This window comes from Drosophila subpulchrella, chromosome 2L (genome assembly GCF_014743375.2).
Source record: "Drosophila subpulchrella strain 33 F10 #4 breed RU33 chromosome 2L, RU_Dsub_v1.1 Primary Assembly, whole genome shotgun sequence".
NCBI classification, from domain to species: Eukaryota; Metazoa; Arthropoda; class Insecta; order Diptera; family Drosophilidae; genus Drosophila; species Drosophila subpulchrella.
This window is the reverse complement of record NC_050610.1, coordinates 10,279,808-10,298,540: the sequence shown is the minus strand read 5'-3', so window position 1 is coordinate 10,298,540 and position 18,733 is coordinate 10,279,808. Positions and strand designations below refer to the sequence as shown.

Here is an 18,733-nt window from a genome sequence, read left to right as displayed (position 1 = left end):
TTACTGTTTCCTGAGCCGATTTCATGAATAAGTCAAAGATTCATTAAAAAGCCATCGAAGCGGTTTAACCGATACTCAGAAACATGTAGAAGTGTCCATGTGCCCCCGATGATATCGACGATGCTAAGGTAGAAGTCCTATATGACTCTAGTTTTAGTTTAAGGAAAGAGAGTTGTACCGAAAACCATATATTATCATAATAAGCCCCAAAAACCCTGCCCAGAATATTTCGGATTGGTGGAAGTTCAGTAATAACCTGCCGCCAAAATATCGAGGAGCAGGAGATACCATACTGCCCATGTGCCAGTGAAAAAGGGTTCTATAAAATTTTGCGGTATCTACGATTGAGAGTTTCAACGAAAACAAAAACCTTTGTTGAGAAAATTCACTACCATAATTTCAAAGAGTAAGCAGTTAAGATCAGTGCAAAATGTATATTTAAATCAAATAAAAATCTGAACTTATTTACTTATTTGTAGTTAACCGAAGGCGGCAATCCCCTGTGCACCGAATCCACCGAAACTTTGTTGTTGCTGTTCCTGACTGAATCCGCCAAAGGCTACCTGTTGTGTTTGTTGTTGCTGTTGTATTTGTTGTTGCTGTCCAATGGAACCGAAACCGCTGTTATAACCGAATCCGCCAAATCCGAATTGGGGACGCGCCGATGCTACGGCAAGCATAACAACCAGACATAGAATCTAAAAATCAATTTTTAAATTAGTGAAAAATTCAGAAACCAAGAAGTTTACTAGGCCTTACCAAGAATTTCATTTTTATAAAATTTGTGTTTAGCTTCCCTGTGAAACCGGCGAGTATGAGGGTATTCTTGCAACTGAGGTCTATCCTAGCGGATAAGGCTATTTATATGCTCTGGTCGACCTTAGAGTCATTAGATTTAGGGGTGCCTCTACCTGCGTATTCATTATCAAAGAAAATATCCTGGAAAAGGAGATAGGTCTCCTTATACGGAATAGCAGGTAGTAACACTAATCTCCTGCCTTGAAATTAATTATGAAAAAAGAGAGAATCTTAAGGCTAATTTGGTTTCTTTTACCTGCTAGATTATACTATAGTAGGTATACCTATTTGGTACACCTTGTTCATGTAGAATATACATATTTTGAGATCTCGGTTTTTTTTTTTGCTTAGGGGTCAACCCTCGGGAGCCCCGGCTAATAGATACCCACAAAATTAATATACCTTTGATTTGAGAAACATCTATGTTTGTATAATTATATACTTACATTTTAACATCACTTTTATCTTCTGGCTGTGGTGTTACTGACCATGTTCTTGCTAGATTCAGGCGTAAAATCATTACATAAACTAATGGTCCTACTTTAACAATTTTTGGCTTGCCGATAGGCATTGAGAAGCGAAATAAAATAAAATTTGTTTTTATTTTAAATCTTTAAAAATGTGGGCGTCACGGCTTTGGGCAGAAACCTATATAATCTGCATGCTTAGTCCTAACATAATAGCTTTTATAGTTTCCGAGATCACAGTGTTCATAGATCGACTCGGCTAGTGATCCTGTTACATACTTTTCGACGAATATTGTATATGGGCAAATCCTAAAAATGGTCATCCAGGCCCAAATCAAGAAAATCTTCAAAATCATCGAATTTTTTGCGTATTTTCACAAATCAATGGCCATATTTTCTTAACACAGTGGAACCAAAGCATATTTCATTTGATTTGTTGAAGAAATTTCCCTGAAATTGAAAAAATTCACATTTTTTCATTTTTAGCTACTTTTAAAGGCATTTTTATGATTAATTATTTCGCAAGGAAAACATATGATTTGTTTGAACGTTTTCTACCAAATCTCTTTATTGCAATCTAATTAGAAGATAAAAATCCAAGGAGGGCAAAAAAATGTTCAATTAACTGTTAATAAATCAACATGGAAAAATCGTACGTTCGCGACCCGTACGTTCGCGACCGGTACTTAATTCAATAAAATAAAAACAAATGGAGATATTTCCTTGGGAACAGACTCGAATGAAAGCTACATAAATTCATTTTAAAAGTAAAGTTATTTCTTTAGAATATTCCGTCCCAATTCGCAGATATTTGCATTTTACTAGATTAAGCCAAAGTAGACTTCCATTCTGTGTACGTTCGCGACCGCATGTTTTTTGCCAATATTATGAAAGTGATAGCTCAATAAATCCCATCATTTACACTAAGCTAAGAGCTAACAAAATGCTATAAAATAGGAAAAAAAATTCTGAAAAGATTTTTTTTCTATTTTTTATTTGCACTAATTGCGTACGAACGTACGTTCGCGACCCCTGGAAATGCCCATACGTATATAATATATATATTCTGATGCTTTGTATATTTCTGATGTTTTTCATTTTTATATAAGATATGGATGTAAGTACAATGTACTTAGTACATATACAGTATAGTGATTATGCTTATCGCAACCTCTGGTAATTAATGAAATACATATAAAATCATTCTGTTATACATTTTTGCCCAGAGCAGTTGTACCATCTCATTATGTTCGTGTGGTCTGAAATTTATTTACTTTTCGCTTTGGTCGCACGGGGATTTTTCGGACCTTTGGCAGAGGTGCAGAATGGGGACCGATCGGTATGCCCATTGAATGACCCTCCCAATCAATGCGGCGAATTCTGTCTGACCGCATTGAAACCACTGATCGACCACATAGCAATGCATCAGCAGCAATGGAATAATAACTCAGATGTCCTAAGGCTAAACGAATCCCTGGAAAAACTAGATAGTCAGCATACCGCCCAGATGTCAGTCCTGCAGGAAGTACTAACAACGGTCAAAAACTCAAAGATGCCACCCAATAAAGTAATACCACCGGGTTTCGAGAAGATCGGCAAGAGATACTTCTATGTCGAAAGGAATCACCACCAGAACTGGTTCTCTGCCTCGAAAACCTGTGTTCAAATGGGCGGGCAATTGGCGGTCATCCAGGACGAACAGGAGCTACGGGATCTTAGGGAGCGAATCACCCACGATACTAGCTACTGGCTGGACATCAACGATCTGGTAAACGAGGGACATTATGTTTCATGGACAACCGGCAAGCGAGCACCGTTTTTAACATGGCAATCTGGAGAACCCAACAATGCATATGACAGGGAGCATTGCGTCGACCTCTACAAAGGCGTTTTTTACGATGATAAGTGCGAGACGAGATACTATTTTATTTGCCAAGCCAGTGAAAATTAAAAAAACGTAATATTCGTACAGCCTTTGTAAACAAGCGTTAATAAAGCAATTTTAAAAAGCCCTCCAAAAAGAAACGGAGTTGCCAACACACAGGGATTGTACTTATTCCTGAAGTCTGGCAGCTCTGTAGTACTTTTGGTATCTTCATAAAATACCAAAACTCTTGGCGGGAAAATTAAAAGTCTTTGTTCTCGTTACTTAATTGCATTTCCAAGCATTTGAACCATTTAAAAATTGACTATTAAAATCTTGAAGGCAAAAGCATACTTGAACAACTTAAAAAAATATAAATTTCAAGGAATATCTTAATTTTTTTCTACTTATTAGGTAATGTTTTCTTTAAAATTTGTGATATGTTAGCTTGTTAATAAAAGCAAGACGAATTGTTGCCGCATAGACAAACATGAGCTGTAAAAGTAATTTTAATGCTTTGCTTCCACATACAGATAAAGTGATATATTATTTTTTAAAGAATGTGGATGATTTGGCACGATAATCGCTCAGTAATAAGAACTACTTGAAGCGTGATTCGGACTGCGTTAATTTAGTGATAAGTCGCCGAAGATATGAAAAGTTTGTGAAACAAAAAATACCAATATGATATTTAAACAAGCCTTGTTCAACGAAAACAATGACGGTGGTGTGTGGTGTACAGAATATTTTATTTAAAAAAAAAACATTTTTTAAAAACAATTTTTCCGCTTGACTTATCGATAGTCACGAAGGCAATCGAGCTATCGCTTTTTTACTGACACTTAAGTTGCTTACGTTTGCTTACGGTTGCTTACGTTTGCTTACGTTCAAACACCGAGTAGTGACGTGTACTCTCTTTTTTTTAGCAAAATATAAGCCGCATCTGTACACTTGATTTTGTTAAAGTAGAGCCGACTGACAAGCCGCGTTGATCAAAAACAGCCAAGATAAACCCTAGACAAATAGACACGTAAGCGGTTCAAAAGCTACACCAAAGATGAGGCAACTGGGTAGGTTTCCAAACGAAATATACATATAACCAAAAATATGTTAATGAAACATTTAAAACGCCCCCGCAGCGAGCATATTGTTGCTGGCTTTTGTCGTGGGCCGGGCTAATGCCTTCTATTCGCCCACCGATGGCGTTGTGGAGCTGACGCCCTCGAATTTCGACCGGGAGGTACTGAAAGACGACGCCATCTGGATTGTGGAGTTCTACGCCCCATGGTGCGGCCATTGCCAAAGCCTGGTGCCCGAGTACAAGAAGCTGGCCAAGGCGCTCAAGGGAGTGGTCAAAGTGGGTTCCGTCAATGCCGATGCGGATAGCTCGCTGAGCGGCCAGTATGGTGTACGTGGCTTTCCCACCATCAAGATCTTTGGGGCCAACAAGAAGTCGCCCAGCGATTACAATGGCCAGCGCACCGCAAAGGCCATTGCCGAGGCCGCTCTGGCCGAGGTCCAGAAGAAGGTTCAGTCCGTTCTGGGCGGCGGTGGTGGATCCTCCGGCGGTTCTAGCAGCTCATCCGGCGATGAGGTCATCGAACTCACCGACGCTAACTTCGACCAGCTGGTCCTAAACTCCGACGACATCTGGCTGGTGGAGTTCTTTGCTCCATGGTGTGGTCACTGCAAGAACCTGGCACCCGAATGGGCCAAGGCCGCCAAGGAGCTGAAGGGCAAGGTCAAGCTGGGCGCTTTGGATGCCACCGCCCATCAGAGCAAGGCCGCCGAGTACAATGTGCGCGGCTATCCCACCATTAAGTTCTTCCCTGCTGGATCTAAGCGCGCCAGCGATGCCCAGGAATATGATGGCGGACGCACTGCCTCGGATATTGTGTCCTGGGCCGGCGATAAACATGTGGCCAATGTACCGGCACCCGAACTCATCGAGATCACCAATGAGTCCACCTTCGACACTGCCTGCGAGGGCAAGCCTCTGTGCGTCGTCTCCGTGCTGCCGCATATCCTGGACTGCGATGCCAAGTGCCGCAACAAGTTCCTGGACACGCTGCGCACGCTGGGCGACAAGTTCAAGCAGAAGCAGTGGGGCTGGGCCTGGTCAGAGGGTGGCCAGCAGTTGGCGCTGGAGGAGTCGCTTGAGGTGGGAGGCTTTGGCTACCCTGCCATGGCTGTGGTCAACTTCAAGAAGATGAAATTCTCGGTGCTCAAGGGATCCTTCTCCAAGGACGGCATCAACGAGTTCCTGCGCGACATTTCCTACGGACGTGGCCATACGGCACCGGTTCGCGGTGCCAAGAAGCCAGCGATTGTGTCCGTCGATCCCTGGGACGGCAAGGATGGCCAACTGCCCACCGAGGAGGACATCGATCTGAGCGACATCGATCTGGATAAGGATGAGCTGTAAGGCTGTCAGGATCGGAGACTAAGACTGAGCGGCCCAAGCTCAAATTTCCACTTATTAAACTTACAAACACTTGCATTCTGAATGATATTCATTAGTCAGCCAGCGTATCTAAATATAAATAATTAATAATTATCTATTAGCCTTTTCTACCACCCTCACATAGATATTAAAGAATTGAAACCAGCGAACATAAGAACTATGTACCATAAAATGAATAAACTGTGCAACGAAACGTGTGAATTGTGGGCAAGTGTTAATCGGGGTTACGAAAAAGCGCAGGCAGTTGTGAAGAAATTACACAACATTTAGCAACAACATAATGCAAAGTAATGCCAGAATATTATAAATTTAAATGAAGTATTTCTTAAAGCCAATATAGCTCAAGTATGAAATGGTATGCTTACCGCCAAGCATCTTTATTATTCGAACTTAATTAGCATAAACCAGTTTATTTAACCAAATTTCACATACTCGTTGTATAGTGGTTTTAAAAAGATGAATCATCTAAAAGTCTTCAAGTTCCAATACTCATGAACTTATTAATTCATTTTAATAAATAGTGTTAGTACTAAACAAAAATGTAATTTATTTATTCATTTATACCATTGGCAATGGTAAAATCGTTTATTTTTTGTAAAAATTCGCATAAAAATGTCCAAAAAAGATTTGTATATGTAAAATTTGATAGGCCTTATTCTAGGTAACGTCTAAAAACGTATTTTGACACAATGTATAGAAGGAAGTATGGTCTAAATGCACAAATTAAAGACTGCTTAAATGTATTCGTGGTGGCAGATTGACGCTTATGCTATGATTGGCAAGGTATATATTTATTAAGTACTTGGTTTCGCTTTAAGTACAACCTGTGTTTGAAGGGACGGGGACTTGCCTTAGCAAGGTATGGTATGGGAAAATTCGAGGCATCACACAGAGTTCGATTCTGAATGCAAATTGGGCTTTGACGAGACGGTATATAAAAAGATTGCCGAATATCTCGGGATTTCGTAAGAAAAGAAACAGGCAACGTGACTCAATTGCCACACTTTGGCTTTGCCCAAGAGAAAAAATAAAAGGGCAAGGAACAAAGCGGCACGTAAACGGCCAAGACTACCTGCACAAAAAGAAATAAAAAGGCCAGAAACGCAGGAGAGACAAGGTAAAAAGGGTCGGTGGACAGGCCATACTTGTTGAGCCTGGGATTAAGAGAAACAACAGATAAAGAAACTGTCGGTGGTGCGTAGGAAACCCAATTTACAATTATGAATGATTAATTCCCTTTCCAGCGAACTCCTCAACTGGTTATTGCTATATACTGTTGACCTAAGTGCAACTGACAAGAAATATAAGGGAGGTGTTACATTATGAAATGGTGTTCTAAAATCTTAAAAAAAATCCAGAATTCATTTGATTGTAACCCAGATTTTGTGTGTTACCCACTTCTTGATATAAAATGTTGCTCAATATTTATAGATATGGTGTCTGAGATGAGATATTGCAGTCAAATTCGAGATATTTCTTGTCAGTTAGGACACTAGAACCTAAAATCTGTAATCATTCTTGTCGGTTTTCGTTCTGGCTGGCATTGAAGTCTTTTTTTTCGAATTACTAAGTATAAGTACAACTAAACCACGGTCCCTAGGATGTCTATACCTCGAATCAGGCCATCGTATGGTGTTTCTGGTCGGGATAGTTCTCTATCGACTGGATGGAGCGCGATGTGGCGGCGGTGATGGTGGAGGAAACGTCCATAAACCGATACTTCTTCTCGTCGCGGAAGAGTAGAGGGTAGCAGATGATGCCGTAGTAGAAGATCAGGCAGAGGACGATGACGGTGAAGATGATGGCGATGATGCCGAATGTGGAGATTCCGGAACGGCTGTCCAGGTACTCCTTGGGCGTCGGGGGGGCCGGGGTGGTGGTGGGCGGCTCCGTGGTCTTGTATCTCTTGTAACTCTTCGCTCCGCTCGCACTAAAGACCAAGCAACTGGCGCCTGCAATAAACGAGATTGGATTTCTATGAAATCTGCTCGCGATGCGATATGCTCCTCCTCTTGCCCACTTTTCCCCTTCCCGTTTGTCACTTTCGTTCATTCACTCACCTAAAAAGAGCACACACAGCAGGTACGAACTGCGAGACATTTTATTTTATTTAGAGTTTACGATTGGGCACGAAAACACGGAGCGAAAATCGTTCGTTTGCCTTTCTTTCTTTTCGGCCAAGAAAACGGGACGCAGACGCAGAACAGAAGAATCACAAAGCAACAAGACAAAAACCTTTCGTGTAGGAGTTAGGGATGGTAAGGTGCTGGGTATCGATACATGGCGATAGTTTTAGTGGGCGATAGCTTAGGTCACTGAATTATCAAAGCAACAAAAAAAGTCATCCAAATTATTTAAAGGGTTCTTATGTACCTTAAGTTTTGATTATACTTAAACTCTACAATTTGACATCATTTAACTTTATTAAGTTTTCTTCCACCGCTGAAACTACAAATGAACTTAAATATAAAGTTCTGAACCATACAAATATGTTATGAAAAAATATCGTAGGGTCAAACTAAAAATATTGAAATAATAATCAGATATATAAACAACGAGGTTTATCTAATTCTTCATTCCCAGATATATATTATTAAAATTAGTTTAAGCCATTTATAAAGTCGTGACTTTCCTCACAACATTACAAGCTTTCCGTCACTCAGTCACGCACGCCGCCTAGCAACCATCGCCCATCGCCACCGTTATCGATAACTCGACGAAAATTTGCTTGACGAGCGTGTGTGCGCTACTCTGTTCGTGTACACTTTATTTTCAATTGGTGAAAATTGTTATAAAACTGGCGAGAAAATATGTGAAAATAGGAATAAGCCCGATTTGGACCCTCGAACTGTGCGTGCACAATCGAATTGATGACGCCCCAGCCGCGAAAACTAGCTGAAAAGCATAAAAATAACAAAGGCGTTAGCGAAGGAACGACGGGCGAAGAAGGCAAATAGACGCTCCAACCGCTCGTTCCACTGCACTTGTGTATATTTAGCCATTGCAACCAACTAATTAGACGCAAGTAAATGCAAGTAAAATAAAGAAAACGGCCAACGCAAGGCAAAAGTACAGTGAAAATTGCTGTTGGTCGATTCGATTGTCGGCGCACGAAGACGAACACGAATAAGGGGAAGAAGAAGCGAGCGAAACAAACGAGAAAGAGAAACGAAACGAACGGCGATTTTGCATTCGTGTGTGCGTGTGTGTATGTGTGAGGGTGGAATATAAACAAAAAATTAACAATACGAAAATCAAGAACAATTGCTCTACTTGGCGAAAAGTAAAATGTCACATTTGCCGCTGGATGCACGGGCCATTCTGCAGTATCTAAATGATTTGGGCTATAGGAATATATCAGCCGAGCAACTCCGTGAATTTCTAAAAGGTAAGAAATCCGTACCAGTGTGTGCGTGTGGTGCGGCGTGTGTGTGTGAGTGTTTTGGGTTTGTTATTTTTTTAAGCACTGTTTTTAAGTTGCGGCTTTTCGGCTGAATTTCAAACGATTCGTCACCATTTTTGTATTTATTTCTTTTTCCCCCCACAACGAACGTGCGTTCAAAGCGCAGGCGAGAAAAAGAGCAGCCAGAAATACGTTGCAATGGAAAAAGAAGAAAAATAAAAACGAGTATTACTCGGAAATTGTGAATAACACACCATGTACACAAATGTACATACACATGGCACAGTGGTTGGCAGCAACAAAAGCCATTCGGACCGAAAATTTAGGAATGAACGAATAAAGACCGGCACGGCGACGGAGGAAAACGACATTTGCAAGGAGAACGTACTATGGGATATAAGTAACTTTCTGTGGAAACCTAAACACATGGCTCTTCTGGGCCCCACTGTACTGTGTTTTTTTGTGTTATGCCTGTCATAGTTGTTGTTGCTGCTGCCCTGGGCCTGCTTTTCTGTGTTCGTGTGTGTATTTCGGCCTCCACCGCATTGTCAGCTTCATCCGCAACTTCACATGAATTTTATCCACAAACATACGCGTACAGCATGGGGCAAAATTATGGGTCATTTGTATGTCTTAAAAACAAGTATTGTTTGAAAAAAAAAACATGCAGAGAATTTTGTTTTAGGGAAATTAAAAAATATAAGTTTGTTTTGAATCCCTTCTCTTATTTTTCTATTTTATCACTGATATTACCCTTACCGCAGCTGTATAGATGAGTGGTGTGTGTTTGTGTTGCCTGCCTTTTTCCCCTCTCTCTACTCTCTTTTGAGTTTTGTGCGTTTTTTTCATGTGTTATTTTGCGCTTTGTATGCTCGTCCTCTTTTTCTTATTTTCCTTTGTTGTTGTTGCTGCTGCTGCCGCTTGAGGGTTGCCACTCGGTTCCCTCGCGTTTTGCTTTGCGCCACCGCTTCGTGTTGTAATGGCGAATATAAAGTGGGGGCAGAAAAAGTGCCAGCGCAGCGTGCTGATGTGCTCGTTTTTCAGGTTATATTAACGCCCGTCGGTATATGTACGCATATTGGTTGTTGGGCAGATAACTTATTTACAAGTATTTACGAGTGGGTGAGTGTGGAGCGCGGCAAGGTTGCCGGACTAATTGCAAATCTGAGTTTAATATCGGTCATCGCCCATTATGCCTTCGCCTGCTCATTCGCATTGTTTTTTGGAAGACGTCAAAAATCAAAACAAAAAATATAAAGGCGATAAACAATAAATTGCGCAAAGTAACAAAGAGAATGAACGATAAGATAAGGAAATGATGCATAAGTATATAGATGTGACTTTAAATAATTGTTTTAAATTTAAAGAAGTTAAATTTCTCAAATTGAGAAATTCTTATAAACAAATAAATCGAATCTATCCAATTAAATGTCTGGCAGACATTGATTTTAGTACCAACTGTTTCTTTTTATACCCCATTCTAACACATGTGTTTTTTCGGAATTATACAGACAACTGGTTTTTAATCGAATGCAGTTGCCGAGTAGAATACATGTAGCAGCTGTGTGTCACCCCTAATTTTTCGGCGTGCTGGCAACACCTGGCCGATTTTAGCCTACCTGGCAACTCGCTGCGGTGGCACAGCTGCTGCTTCTTCTTCTTCCACCCGCTTGGGTTGTCTTCCTGTGGTCCCATTTTAGTTTGGAATTAAAATAAATTAACTCACACTCGACACTCGATGGCCTTTTAGGCAATACATACCGAAATGCATTCGAATGCAGTTATTGATTTGATTTGTGTGTATCCGAATGCAAAATTGCATAACACATCACAACGCGACGCCCACAAGGAGCAAGAAGAAGAAGAACCGCCAGGAGTGAAACTCCCAAGCAGTGATTTATCTGTATTATTTTATTTTTTTCGTGGCAAATAAGTTATAAAAGCGGTTGGTGTTGGTTTCCTAGCTGCAGTCGAATTTCGAATAGATCGGATAAAATTGAACAAACGAACTTAATTAATCTGGTGCTTATAACTACAACTTAAGATGGTATAATTGCACACCAACTAGAATTGGAGGGAAAATGATTTTGCGCGTTTCGTATTCCTTTTAAAGATAATAATAGATAACAGATAAAGTGATATACGCAGGCAAATGCATTTGGAATAATTATTAAATAATATAAAAATTAACAATGATACAAGCAAGATCCAAAAATTGGATTTAAAATTTTTAAATATTTCGAAATAAAAAACATACAAACAAAATACTTTACAACTTTATGTAGATTTCAGTTCTCATTTTTCATTACTCATTGTATTATAGTTTGGATGTGTTTAGAAAAAACACATCCAAACTATAATACAATGAGTAATGAAAAATGAGAACTGAAATCTACATAAAGTTGTAAAGTATTTTGTTTGTATGTTTTTTATTTCGAAATATTTAAAAATTTTAAATCCAATTTTTGGATCTTGCTTGTATCATTGTTAATTTTTATAATATTTAATAATTATTCCAAATGCATTTGCCTGCGTATATCACTTTATCTGTTATCTACAATCTATAACCGTATTAAGTTCCATAGTATTTAAACATTCCCAATTAGTTTTCGAAGTTCGACTGTTGGTCAATCCCCCAAAGATAACTTGTAATTAATGGCGTTTTCTTCACTCTCTTTTTCTCTCTAATTCTGGGTCCTTCGGCTGCAGCTAATTTGCGCCAGAAGGTATGCAACCGCAGTCGGACAAACAAAGCGCCAGCAGACTCGCAACAACAACTAGCAACACAAGAGCAGCAGCATCAGCAACTTCCGCAGCAGCAACAGCAGGCACTCCTCCAAAAGTAAAGGTCATCAAGAGCAAACGCCCCCTGTGCCACTTTAAATTCTACCTGGACATTTGCGATCATCAGCTAGCGAAGCGCATTGAGTCCGATATCAAGGCTTTGGGCGGACATCTCGAGTTCTTCCTGAGCGACAGCATCACACACTTTATCACCGATAAGCCTGAAGCCACAGGCGGAGCACCCAGGACACCGGGTACACCAGGAACACCCAGCACACCCACCAATCACTATCAACAGGATGATGGTTCGGCAAGGAAACCGAATCAAAGGCAATCAAGAGCGGATGCTATACTGAGTCGTGTGCGTAGGAGCACGGTTGGGGTGCCAAACAGTAGCAATAGCACACCCACCACATCCGTAAAGCGAAGCTATACCATCTGGCAGACGGACTACGCCCAACGCTTCATCAAGCGCATTCAGACTGAGCTTAAGCAATACCTTGAGGGTAAGAAGGAAGGTGGAGGAGGAGGAGGAGGAACGTCATCAGCTAGCCCCCATCACATTCAGCTAAAGAAGCAGTATGTGAAGATCGAATCCGTCAAGCGTAATTATAGACCTTACTACCATCTCATCAAGCAGCCAGACGACTGGCCAAAGATAGATTTAAGCAGCGAAGACGGCGCTTTTCGACTACTTACCAAGTCGAAGACGAAGGAGAAGGAGCAGAGCATGACCCGCAAGTCATTGGGTTCACGCACATCCCAGAAAGAGAAACCAGCACCGGGTGAAGAGAAGCCACCCCAGCATCCCGCTTTGCAGCAACTTAAAAAGCAATCGGCAATCCCGAATAGTCCGCGCTCCAATTGTCGCGAACCCAAGGATTCGAGTGAGAAACAAGGTGGAGTTTGTGAGATCTGCAAATTGGAGTACGATATCCTGAATATCCATTTGCAGAGCAAAGATCACGAACTGTTTGCCAAGAATTCGGAGAATTTCCTGGCCCTAGACACATTAATTCGTAGTTCAGCGAATGTGAATCGCTTCCTGGAGGAGGAGCCCGAAGAGAGTGAACTGGACATGGATGTGGATGAATCGTTGAGTAATGAGGAGTTGCAGAGTCCCCGTCAGAGGCCGTCGCCAGCATTGCGCGAGAAATCCAAAAGGATAACCAAGGGGAAGCATTCGTCGGAAAAGTTTCAAGCAGCAGGAGTTGCGTCGCCTCAAACGCCCTCCCCTGGTGGCAAGAAGGTTCTGGGAAATCTACCCGGTAGTCTGTCGGAGCTCCAGCGCCAGGAGCACCCAACTACAGCGGCGGCAACGCCAACAACGAATTCAGGTCGTAGGAAAACGCAGAATTCTGGTCTGTCACCCCCAATAAGAGCCATGTTGCCACCATCATCACTTTATAAAGTTGTGGAGACCAGGGAGGAATGTGCCACGCCTCCCAGGGGAAGAGGAAGACCTCCAAACCAAGTGGATTCGCCCTCGCTGATAGTCAAGTTCCAAAAGATTAGGCAAACCGAGTTGCAACGACTTAATGGAGAGGCGGAGAACTTTATGTTCCCCCGAACAGCGGTTACAACCACTAGGAGTAGCAGTGAGCTGCCCACGGATGTGGATCGGCAAACCACCTCGGATGTGAGGGGCAGACACAGTATCTCCTCCGCCAGCCTAGACACGAGCACCAGCGAGGCAGAGACGAAGGAATCTTCAGGATTACCCACGTCAAGCATACGCAAGCGAGCCCAAGCGGTGGGAAGGCGGAGAAAAGCAGGTGGAGCTGCTGCTCAGGACCTACTCCAACGCCAATTGTCCACTGGGAGTAGTAGCAGCAATAGCAATCAGCAGCGCTTTCCAAGCGCCCCCATCCAGCCAGAAGAAGAGCCTCAACCGCAGCCACAGCCGCAGCTAAAGATCAAGCTAAAGCAGGAGCAAGTGGTGGCCACCAGGAAGAGCAGTCGCACGGCCACGGCCATTGTGACAGCGGCCACCGCCAGCAGTCATCAGCAGCAGCAGCTAAGGCAGACCACCAGCCGGAAATTGGCCATTAAACTGGAGGATCGGATGGGGGAAACAGTAAAGCCGAAGATAAAAATTAAGAAGGAAGTTATCGAGGTAGAGGAAGAGTTGGAAGACCTGGAAGACCTGCTGGATAATGAGTTAGGCGAGGAGTTGGACAGTAGTTTGTCCTCTGGCAGCGATGAAGACTATATAGCTGGCAGTCGCCGTAGAGCCACGGCAGCCACTCGCAAGTCTACGGATACTCGAGAGCAGAGGGCAGCAAGGCGGTTATCCAGACTAACCATAAATCGAAGCGCCGGAGAGACAGAGTTGACCGAAGTCAAATCATCGCCCACAAGAAGAAGTCGCGGAAAGAGCCAGAAGTCCTCGAGTCCCACGAAAAACAAGGTCAAACAAGCGAAGATAGTGCCACCAGCGATGGATTTGTTCTTCGATTGCAGCAAAAGTGAAAGGCTACAAGAAATGCAATACACTTTCGAATCGCTGCCAAGTGGAGAGCTATGGAATCGGGTGTTCCTGCGACAGGATGCGGGCGAAGAGAACTATTACACGTACTACGGTAGCACTAATTATAGGAAACTGCCCTATGAAATGGGTCCCATACCCATGTCCAAAACATTGCCGGCACACAGTTGTGCCATGTGCTGCGCAGAGGTCGAGGAAAAGCCGGAAAAGGCAGAGGAGCTGAAGCAAGAAGACCAGAAGCCTGTGCACAAGAAGGAGGTTAAGAAGGAGGAGGAAGCTGCTCAGGCGTCCTCGTCTGCGACCTATAAGAACAAAAAGCTGCACCTTCTCCAGCGTTATCAGCAGGAACAGGAGCAACTGCAGCAGCTGGAGGGAAATTCCTTAGCCACTGCCATAGCCAAATGTGATAGCAAGGCCAGCACCCCAGAACTACTGGAGAGGGAGTTCGCCTCGGGTTCTCTGGGAGATCGAGTGCAACTGATCGAGCGAGTGAGGAGCACCTCCAGTTCCAGTTGCAGTAACAGCCAGCGGAGCAGTATCACCTGCAGGAATAAACAGCTGGCGCGAATTGCCGAGTTGCCGCCTAGGAAATCGCCCAGAGAACATGCTTCCACATTGGCTCTGGTCAGTTGCATTATCCGGCAACGGCAGGACTCTCAAAGTAAAACGAATTCTGAAGCAGAAGAGCCACCTCCCCCTGTGGTTGCGCCAAAGCTGAAAACTCCTATGAAACAGGAACCCATAGCACCTTCATCCCCCAGGACAACTCGTTCGCAAGCTGCCACTCCCGTCGAGGAGCTTCGATTTGCCACCGAAATAAGCGAGACGGTGAAAAGGATGAGACGCGGGCAGAATAAATACGATCACTCTCCACCCGCACCAGCGCCAAATCCCACGCCGGTAACTTCTTCGCCAGCCCGAAGTCGTCGCCTGACACCTGCAGCACAAAATCTGAGTCAAAGTTATTCGCGCCGCCTGGAGTTCTCAACCAGTCAAAGGGAATCCTCAGCGAGTGCTCTGTTGGGCAAGCGTAACAGAAGAGTTAATCCTCCGGTAGCTGGCACAGTTCGTCCCACTACCCAACAAGCTCCCGGCATGGGTGCCTTTCGCGGAGTTCGCAAATTGCCCAGCAAAAAGGGACTGCTCGAATACGAAATGGAACCATGTGCCCTTAAAGCTCTGGATCAAGCCCGTCAGTATTGTAATCCAGGTTTCGTTGCCTGGCAGTTGGACAAGTATCTAGAGCTAGCTGGCAAGGAGTACGATCTGGATGAGGACGAACTGCCAGTGGAGAAGGAGAGCGAAGGAAGAGAAGAAAGGCTTGTCAATACCCCGCAGACTCCACCACCCACTGATTGCTTCACCAGCGAGTTCGACCTGTGCGATTTGATCTTGGCAAGCGCGTGCAGTGGCGATGATGAGGAAGAAATAGCCAAAGGAAACCTACCAGGCTCCAGTCGACGAATGAACAATCTCAACCTGTATGCCAGCTACTATAGAAAGAAGAAGAGCCTGAAATCCAATCGAACGGGTTGGCCAAAGGCTCAGCGAAGGCGGAATGCTGGCGGATTAGGAGGCGGTCGATCCTTGCCAGATGAGCGAATCAATTTCCAGAAAATGGGTCTTGCCGAGCTTCACCCCATAAAGCAAGAGCCCATGGAGACGGAGGAAGAGCAAACCACCGCCACCACCACCACAACCACTACGACTTCAGCGAAGAGAGAAAACCTGCTTAGCAAAGAAGATGAAGATGATGAAGGTGGCGGCACTCCAGGTGGAGGAGATGGCGATGGATCAGCTGCCGATGATAAACAGAACTCCCGAGAAGATGCCGTGATGACGCCGCCAGCGACCGATATTGATGAGCAGGCTGAACCGGAGGCGGATGAAATGGAAAGTCTGCCGGAGGAAGATGAAACCATGGCGGATTCTGTGGATCAGCAGCAGGATGATGAGGCTGAAATCGAGGCCACCGATGCGGATGTCGAAGAGGAAGAGGAGGAGGAGGATGAAGATGTCTTTGAAGATGCCTACGAGGAGCAGGAGATGGGCGAGAAGAAAACGGAGCCGCCGGAGAAACGAGCACGGATACCTTCCATATCCGTTACGACGCCACCTGAAGAGCACTCCACGCAGGGCAAGAAACTCCTGCTCACCCTGCACAACGGCCAGAGACTTCAGGCCACCTCGACGCCAAGTACCGGGCAAGTTCAGCAACAGCAGAGAAGAACGCCCCAGCTAAATGGAAGCCTAGGCAGCTGCATTTCGCCGAGTGAGAAGCTTGGGGACAATTCGGACATCTTTACCGTATCTTCGGACGGATTGGACACCGATCTGGATCTAAGCAACACCCAGGCGGGCGATTCCCACGAGCATTGCCCGCACCAGACGACGCCGAAGCGGAAATTCGACATCTCCAAGTATGCGCCACCGAATAATGGAAAGGCGGCGAGCAGTTGTGCCGCCGAAGCGGCGACGGCTGCCGTCAAATCCCTGGCCATCTCGCAGTTCCTCAAGAAGGAGGTGCGTGTCACCTGCCGGCGGCTAAGGGCGCCATTCCGACGCTTCCGATACCGCCGCTGAGCATCCCGTTGTTGTGTGTCATCATTACCATCATCCAGATCAAGAAACGCATCATTCAGCACCAATCACCACGTTTAGCTTTTAGTGTGTACAGCGACGATGAGTAATAAGTTTCAGTTTTTAGGTATTTTTAGGCCACAAATCCCTCCAAAACCACAAAAACAACGCGATTTCAATTCGGTCACTTTTTCAAATTTAAATCCCGATTAAATTTGGCGAAGTTGAATGAATATTCAATGCACTCGCTTGATTACCACCTTTTGAGACTTACCCACTGCCAAAATTGTTAAAAGCGAAATGCATTAATATGTTTTCAAAACGATTTCGTCAACTTTAATCAGGTTCCAAACACGAGAAGACCCAAACCCATCCATCAACTAAATGTAGCATAATTAAAACTCACACAAATCACACACTGAAATACGTACATAAGCCTTAGTTTAATCTTAGTTTAGCTCAAATTCCCCGACCCCTCCAAAAAATAAACCACATCAACAATTTCGGACTATTCCAAAATCTCTCATTTTCAATCTAGCTCTTAAGTAGTCAAGTTTCCATTTATCGTTTTTTGTTTTTAACTGTGGAAATCACCAAGTAAACTGTTTTCATTTTCTTAGCCATGTACTATTATCAAAGTCAGCGCTCAAGCGAAGAAAAAAAAAGGAAAAAGTAAACTATGTAACAGATAAAATAAATTTAAACAAAAAACCAAAAGCAATTGTAAAAATATTTAAACAAAGAGTAAATTAAATTAAATATTCACTTAAACATACACGTATCAGTTTTAATTTATTGAAAGATTATCGAAAGGGTCGATAGATGAATTTTAGGGCTTAGGTCTTGGTTGTAAAAATTGAATTTCTATTGATATTTATTTAAATATTGTAAAATTTCAGCTATTTAGATTGTTTATAAATATTATTATTTTTAATAATAGGCTTTAAATTTTCTAGGTAGCCGTTCCTAAGATTTTTCAGCAAATTTTCAGCTTTGCTTATTCGTTATTTTCTTCTTTCACATAAAGGTAATTTCAAATTTAGGGTATACAATCTCGATTCGCCACCATTAATTCCGCACCTATCACATACCCTCGATCCGCCATCCTCATTTCCCTGCTAATAACCACTTCTTTGATCCGATCCCCTTCCCATTTAGACTTGCGCAAGCTCATCAAGTATGAGGAACGACTGGCGGAGAACGCAAAGGAGGACAATTTCAACGGCCTGCATAAACGCGGCACCGTCAGCTCGCGTGCCAAATTGAGTGGAGGAGATAAGGATAAGGAGAACGCGGCTCCTCCATCATGTCCATGTCCAACTGCCAAGGAGAAGGAGTCGAAGACTGACCCGGATGACGACCAGCGGGAGCGTTCCGATGGCGGGGCTGGATTTGCGGACCTGGCTCGACTTTTTAAGGAAAAACTCCTGATGGATGCATCTGTGCCGCCCACGGCAAATAATGTTTTGGAACCCGAAAAGCGTCGCAGTCGCAGCAAAACCCGCCAAGGGAAGGAACCTCCACTGTCAAGTGGCGAATCTGAAGCCAATGAGGACCGTCCCAGGATGCAACGCCGACGGCGCAGCAAGTCGCATCCGCGCAGCGCCAGTCGGGGACGTTCCTTGGGTTAGTCTTCAATATAAAATTATAAAAATATTTATTTAAATAAATCCATTTAACCTCTTCCAGCTCGCCGTCGTTGCAAATCCAAGCACTGCGATCCGGTGGCGTTATTCCAATACTACCAGAAGGAGTGGGCTCATTTCCGCAGCCAGATTCCCGGCGAGAATACCCGCGTGAATGCTCGCCACGGGTTACACCACAAGCCAATAGTTCCGAAGAAGTGACGATATGTTTCCAATGCAGCTTTTTCATTAAAAATACC

The 18,733-nt window shown here is 43.6% G+C and overlaps 6 protein-coding genes across 9 annotated transcripts; 4 read left to right on the top strand and 2 right to left on the bottom strand.

Moving 5' to 3' along the window:
* Positions 1-414: 414 nt before the first annotated feature.
* Positions 415-820, bottom strand: LOC119548173. Its single transcript, XM_037855286.1, has 2 exons — positions 760-820; positions 415-698 (listed from the first exon to the last, which is right to left on the bottom strand). Exons 1-2 carry the CDS (start codon positions 769-771, stop codon positions 480-482), a joined length of 231 nt encoding a protein of 76 aa, XP_037711214.1. The 5' UTR covers positions 772-820; the 3' UTR covers positions 415-479.
* A 1,665-nt stretch (positions 821-2,485) lies between these two features.
* On the top strand, positions 2,486-3,276 carry LOC119547179 (accessory gland protein Acp29AB-like). The gene has a single exon (XM_037853914.1). It carries the CDS (start codon positions 2,512-2,514, stop codon positions 3,214-3,216), a length of 705 nt encoding a protein of 234 aa, XP_037709842.1. The 5' UTR covers positions 2,486-2,511; the 3' UTR covers positions 3,217-3,276.
* A 762-nt stretch (positions 3,277-4,038) lies between these two features.
* LOC119548102 (protein disulfide-isomerase A6 homolog) lies at positions 4,039-5,794 on the top strand. Its single transcript, XM_037855191.1, has 2 exons — positions 4,039-4,199; positions 4,269-5,794. The coding sequence occupies exons 1-2, from the start codon at positions 4,187-4,189 to the stop codon at positions 5,552-5,554; spliced, it is 1,299 nt and encodes a 432-aa protein (XP_037711119.1). The 5' UTR covers positions 4,039-4,186; the 3' UTR covers positions 5,555-5,794.
* Positions 5,795-6,163: 369 nt separating this feature from the next.
* On the bottom strand, positions 6,164-7,838 carry LOC119548718. Its single transcript, XM_037856194.1, has 2 exons — positions 7,654-7,838; positions 6,164-7,545 (listed from the first exon to the last, which is right to left on the bottom strand). The coding sequence occupies exons 1-2, from the start codon at positions 7,691-7,693 to the stop codon at positions 7,211-7,213; spliced, it is 375 nt and encodes a 124-aa protein (XP_037712122.1). The 5' UTR covers positions 7,694-7,838; the 3' UTR covers positions 6,164-7,210.
* Positions 7,839-8,318: 480 nt separating this feature from the next.
* LOC119548717 (protein chiffon) lies at positions 8,319-18,250 on the top strand. 4 transcript variants are annotated; one of them, XM_037856189.1, is made up of 3 exons: positions 8,319-8,981; positions 11,706-16,791; positions 18,007-18,250. In XM_037856189.1, the coding sequence occupies exons 2-3, from the start codon at positions 11,725-11,727 to the stop codon at positions 18,112-18,114; spliced, it is 5,175 nt and encodes a 1,724-aa protein (XP_037712117.1). In that variant the 5' UTR covers positions 8,319-8,981; positions 11,706-11,724; the 3' UTR covers positions 18,115-18,250. The 4 variants fall into 4 exon arrangements, with proteins under 4 accessions (XP_037712117.1, XP_037712119.1, XP_037712120.1 ...); XM_037856191.1 differs by lacking the exon at positions 8,319-8,981 and adding an exon at positions 9,379-9,396; XM_037856192.1 differs by lacking the exon at positions 8,319-8,981 and adding an exon at positions 10,507-10,899.
* A 28-nt stretch (positions 18,251-18,278) lies between these two features.
* Positions 18,279-18,695, top strand: LOC119546227. Its single transcript, XM_037852366.1, has 2 exons — positions 18,279-18,474; positions 18,538-18,695. Exons 1-2 carry the CDS (start codon positions 18,279-18,281, stop codon positions 18,693-18,695), a joined length of 354 nt encoding a protein of 117 aa, XP_037708294.1.
* Positions 18,696-18,733: the final 38 nt, after the last annotated feature.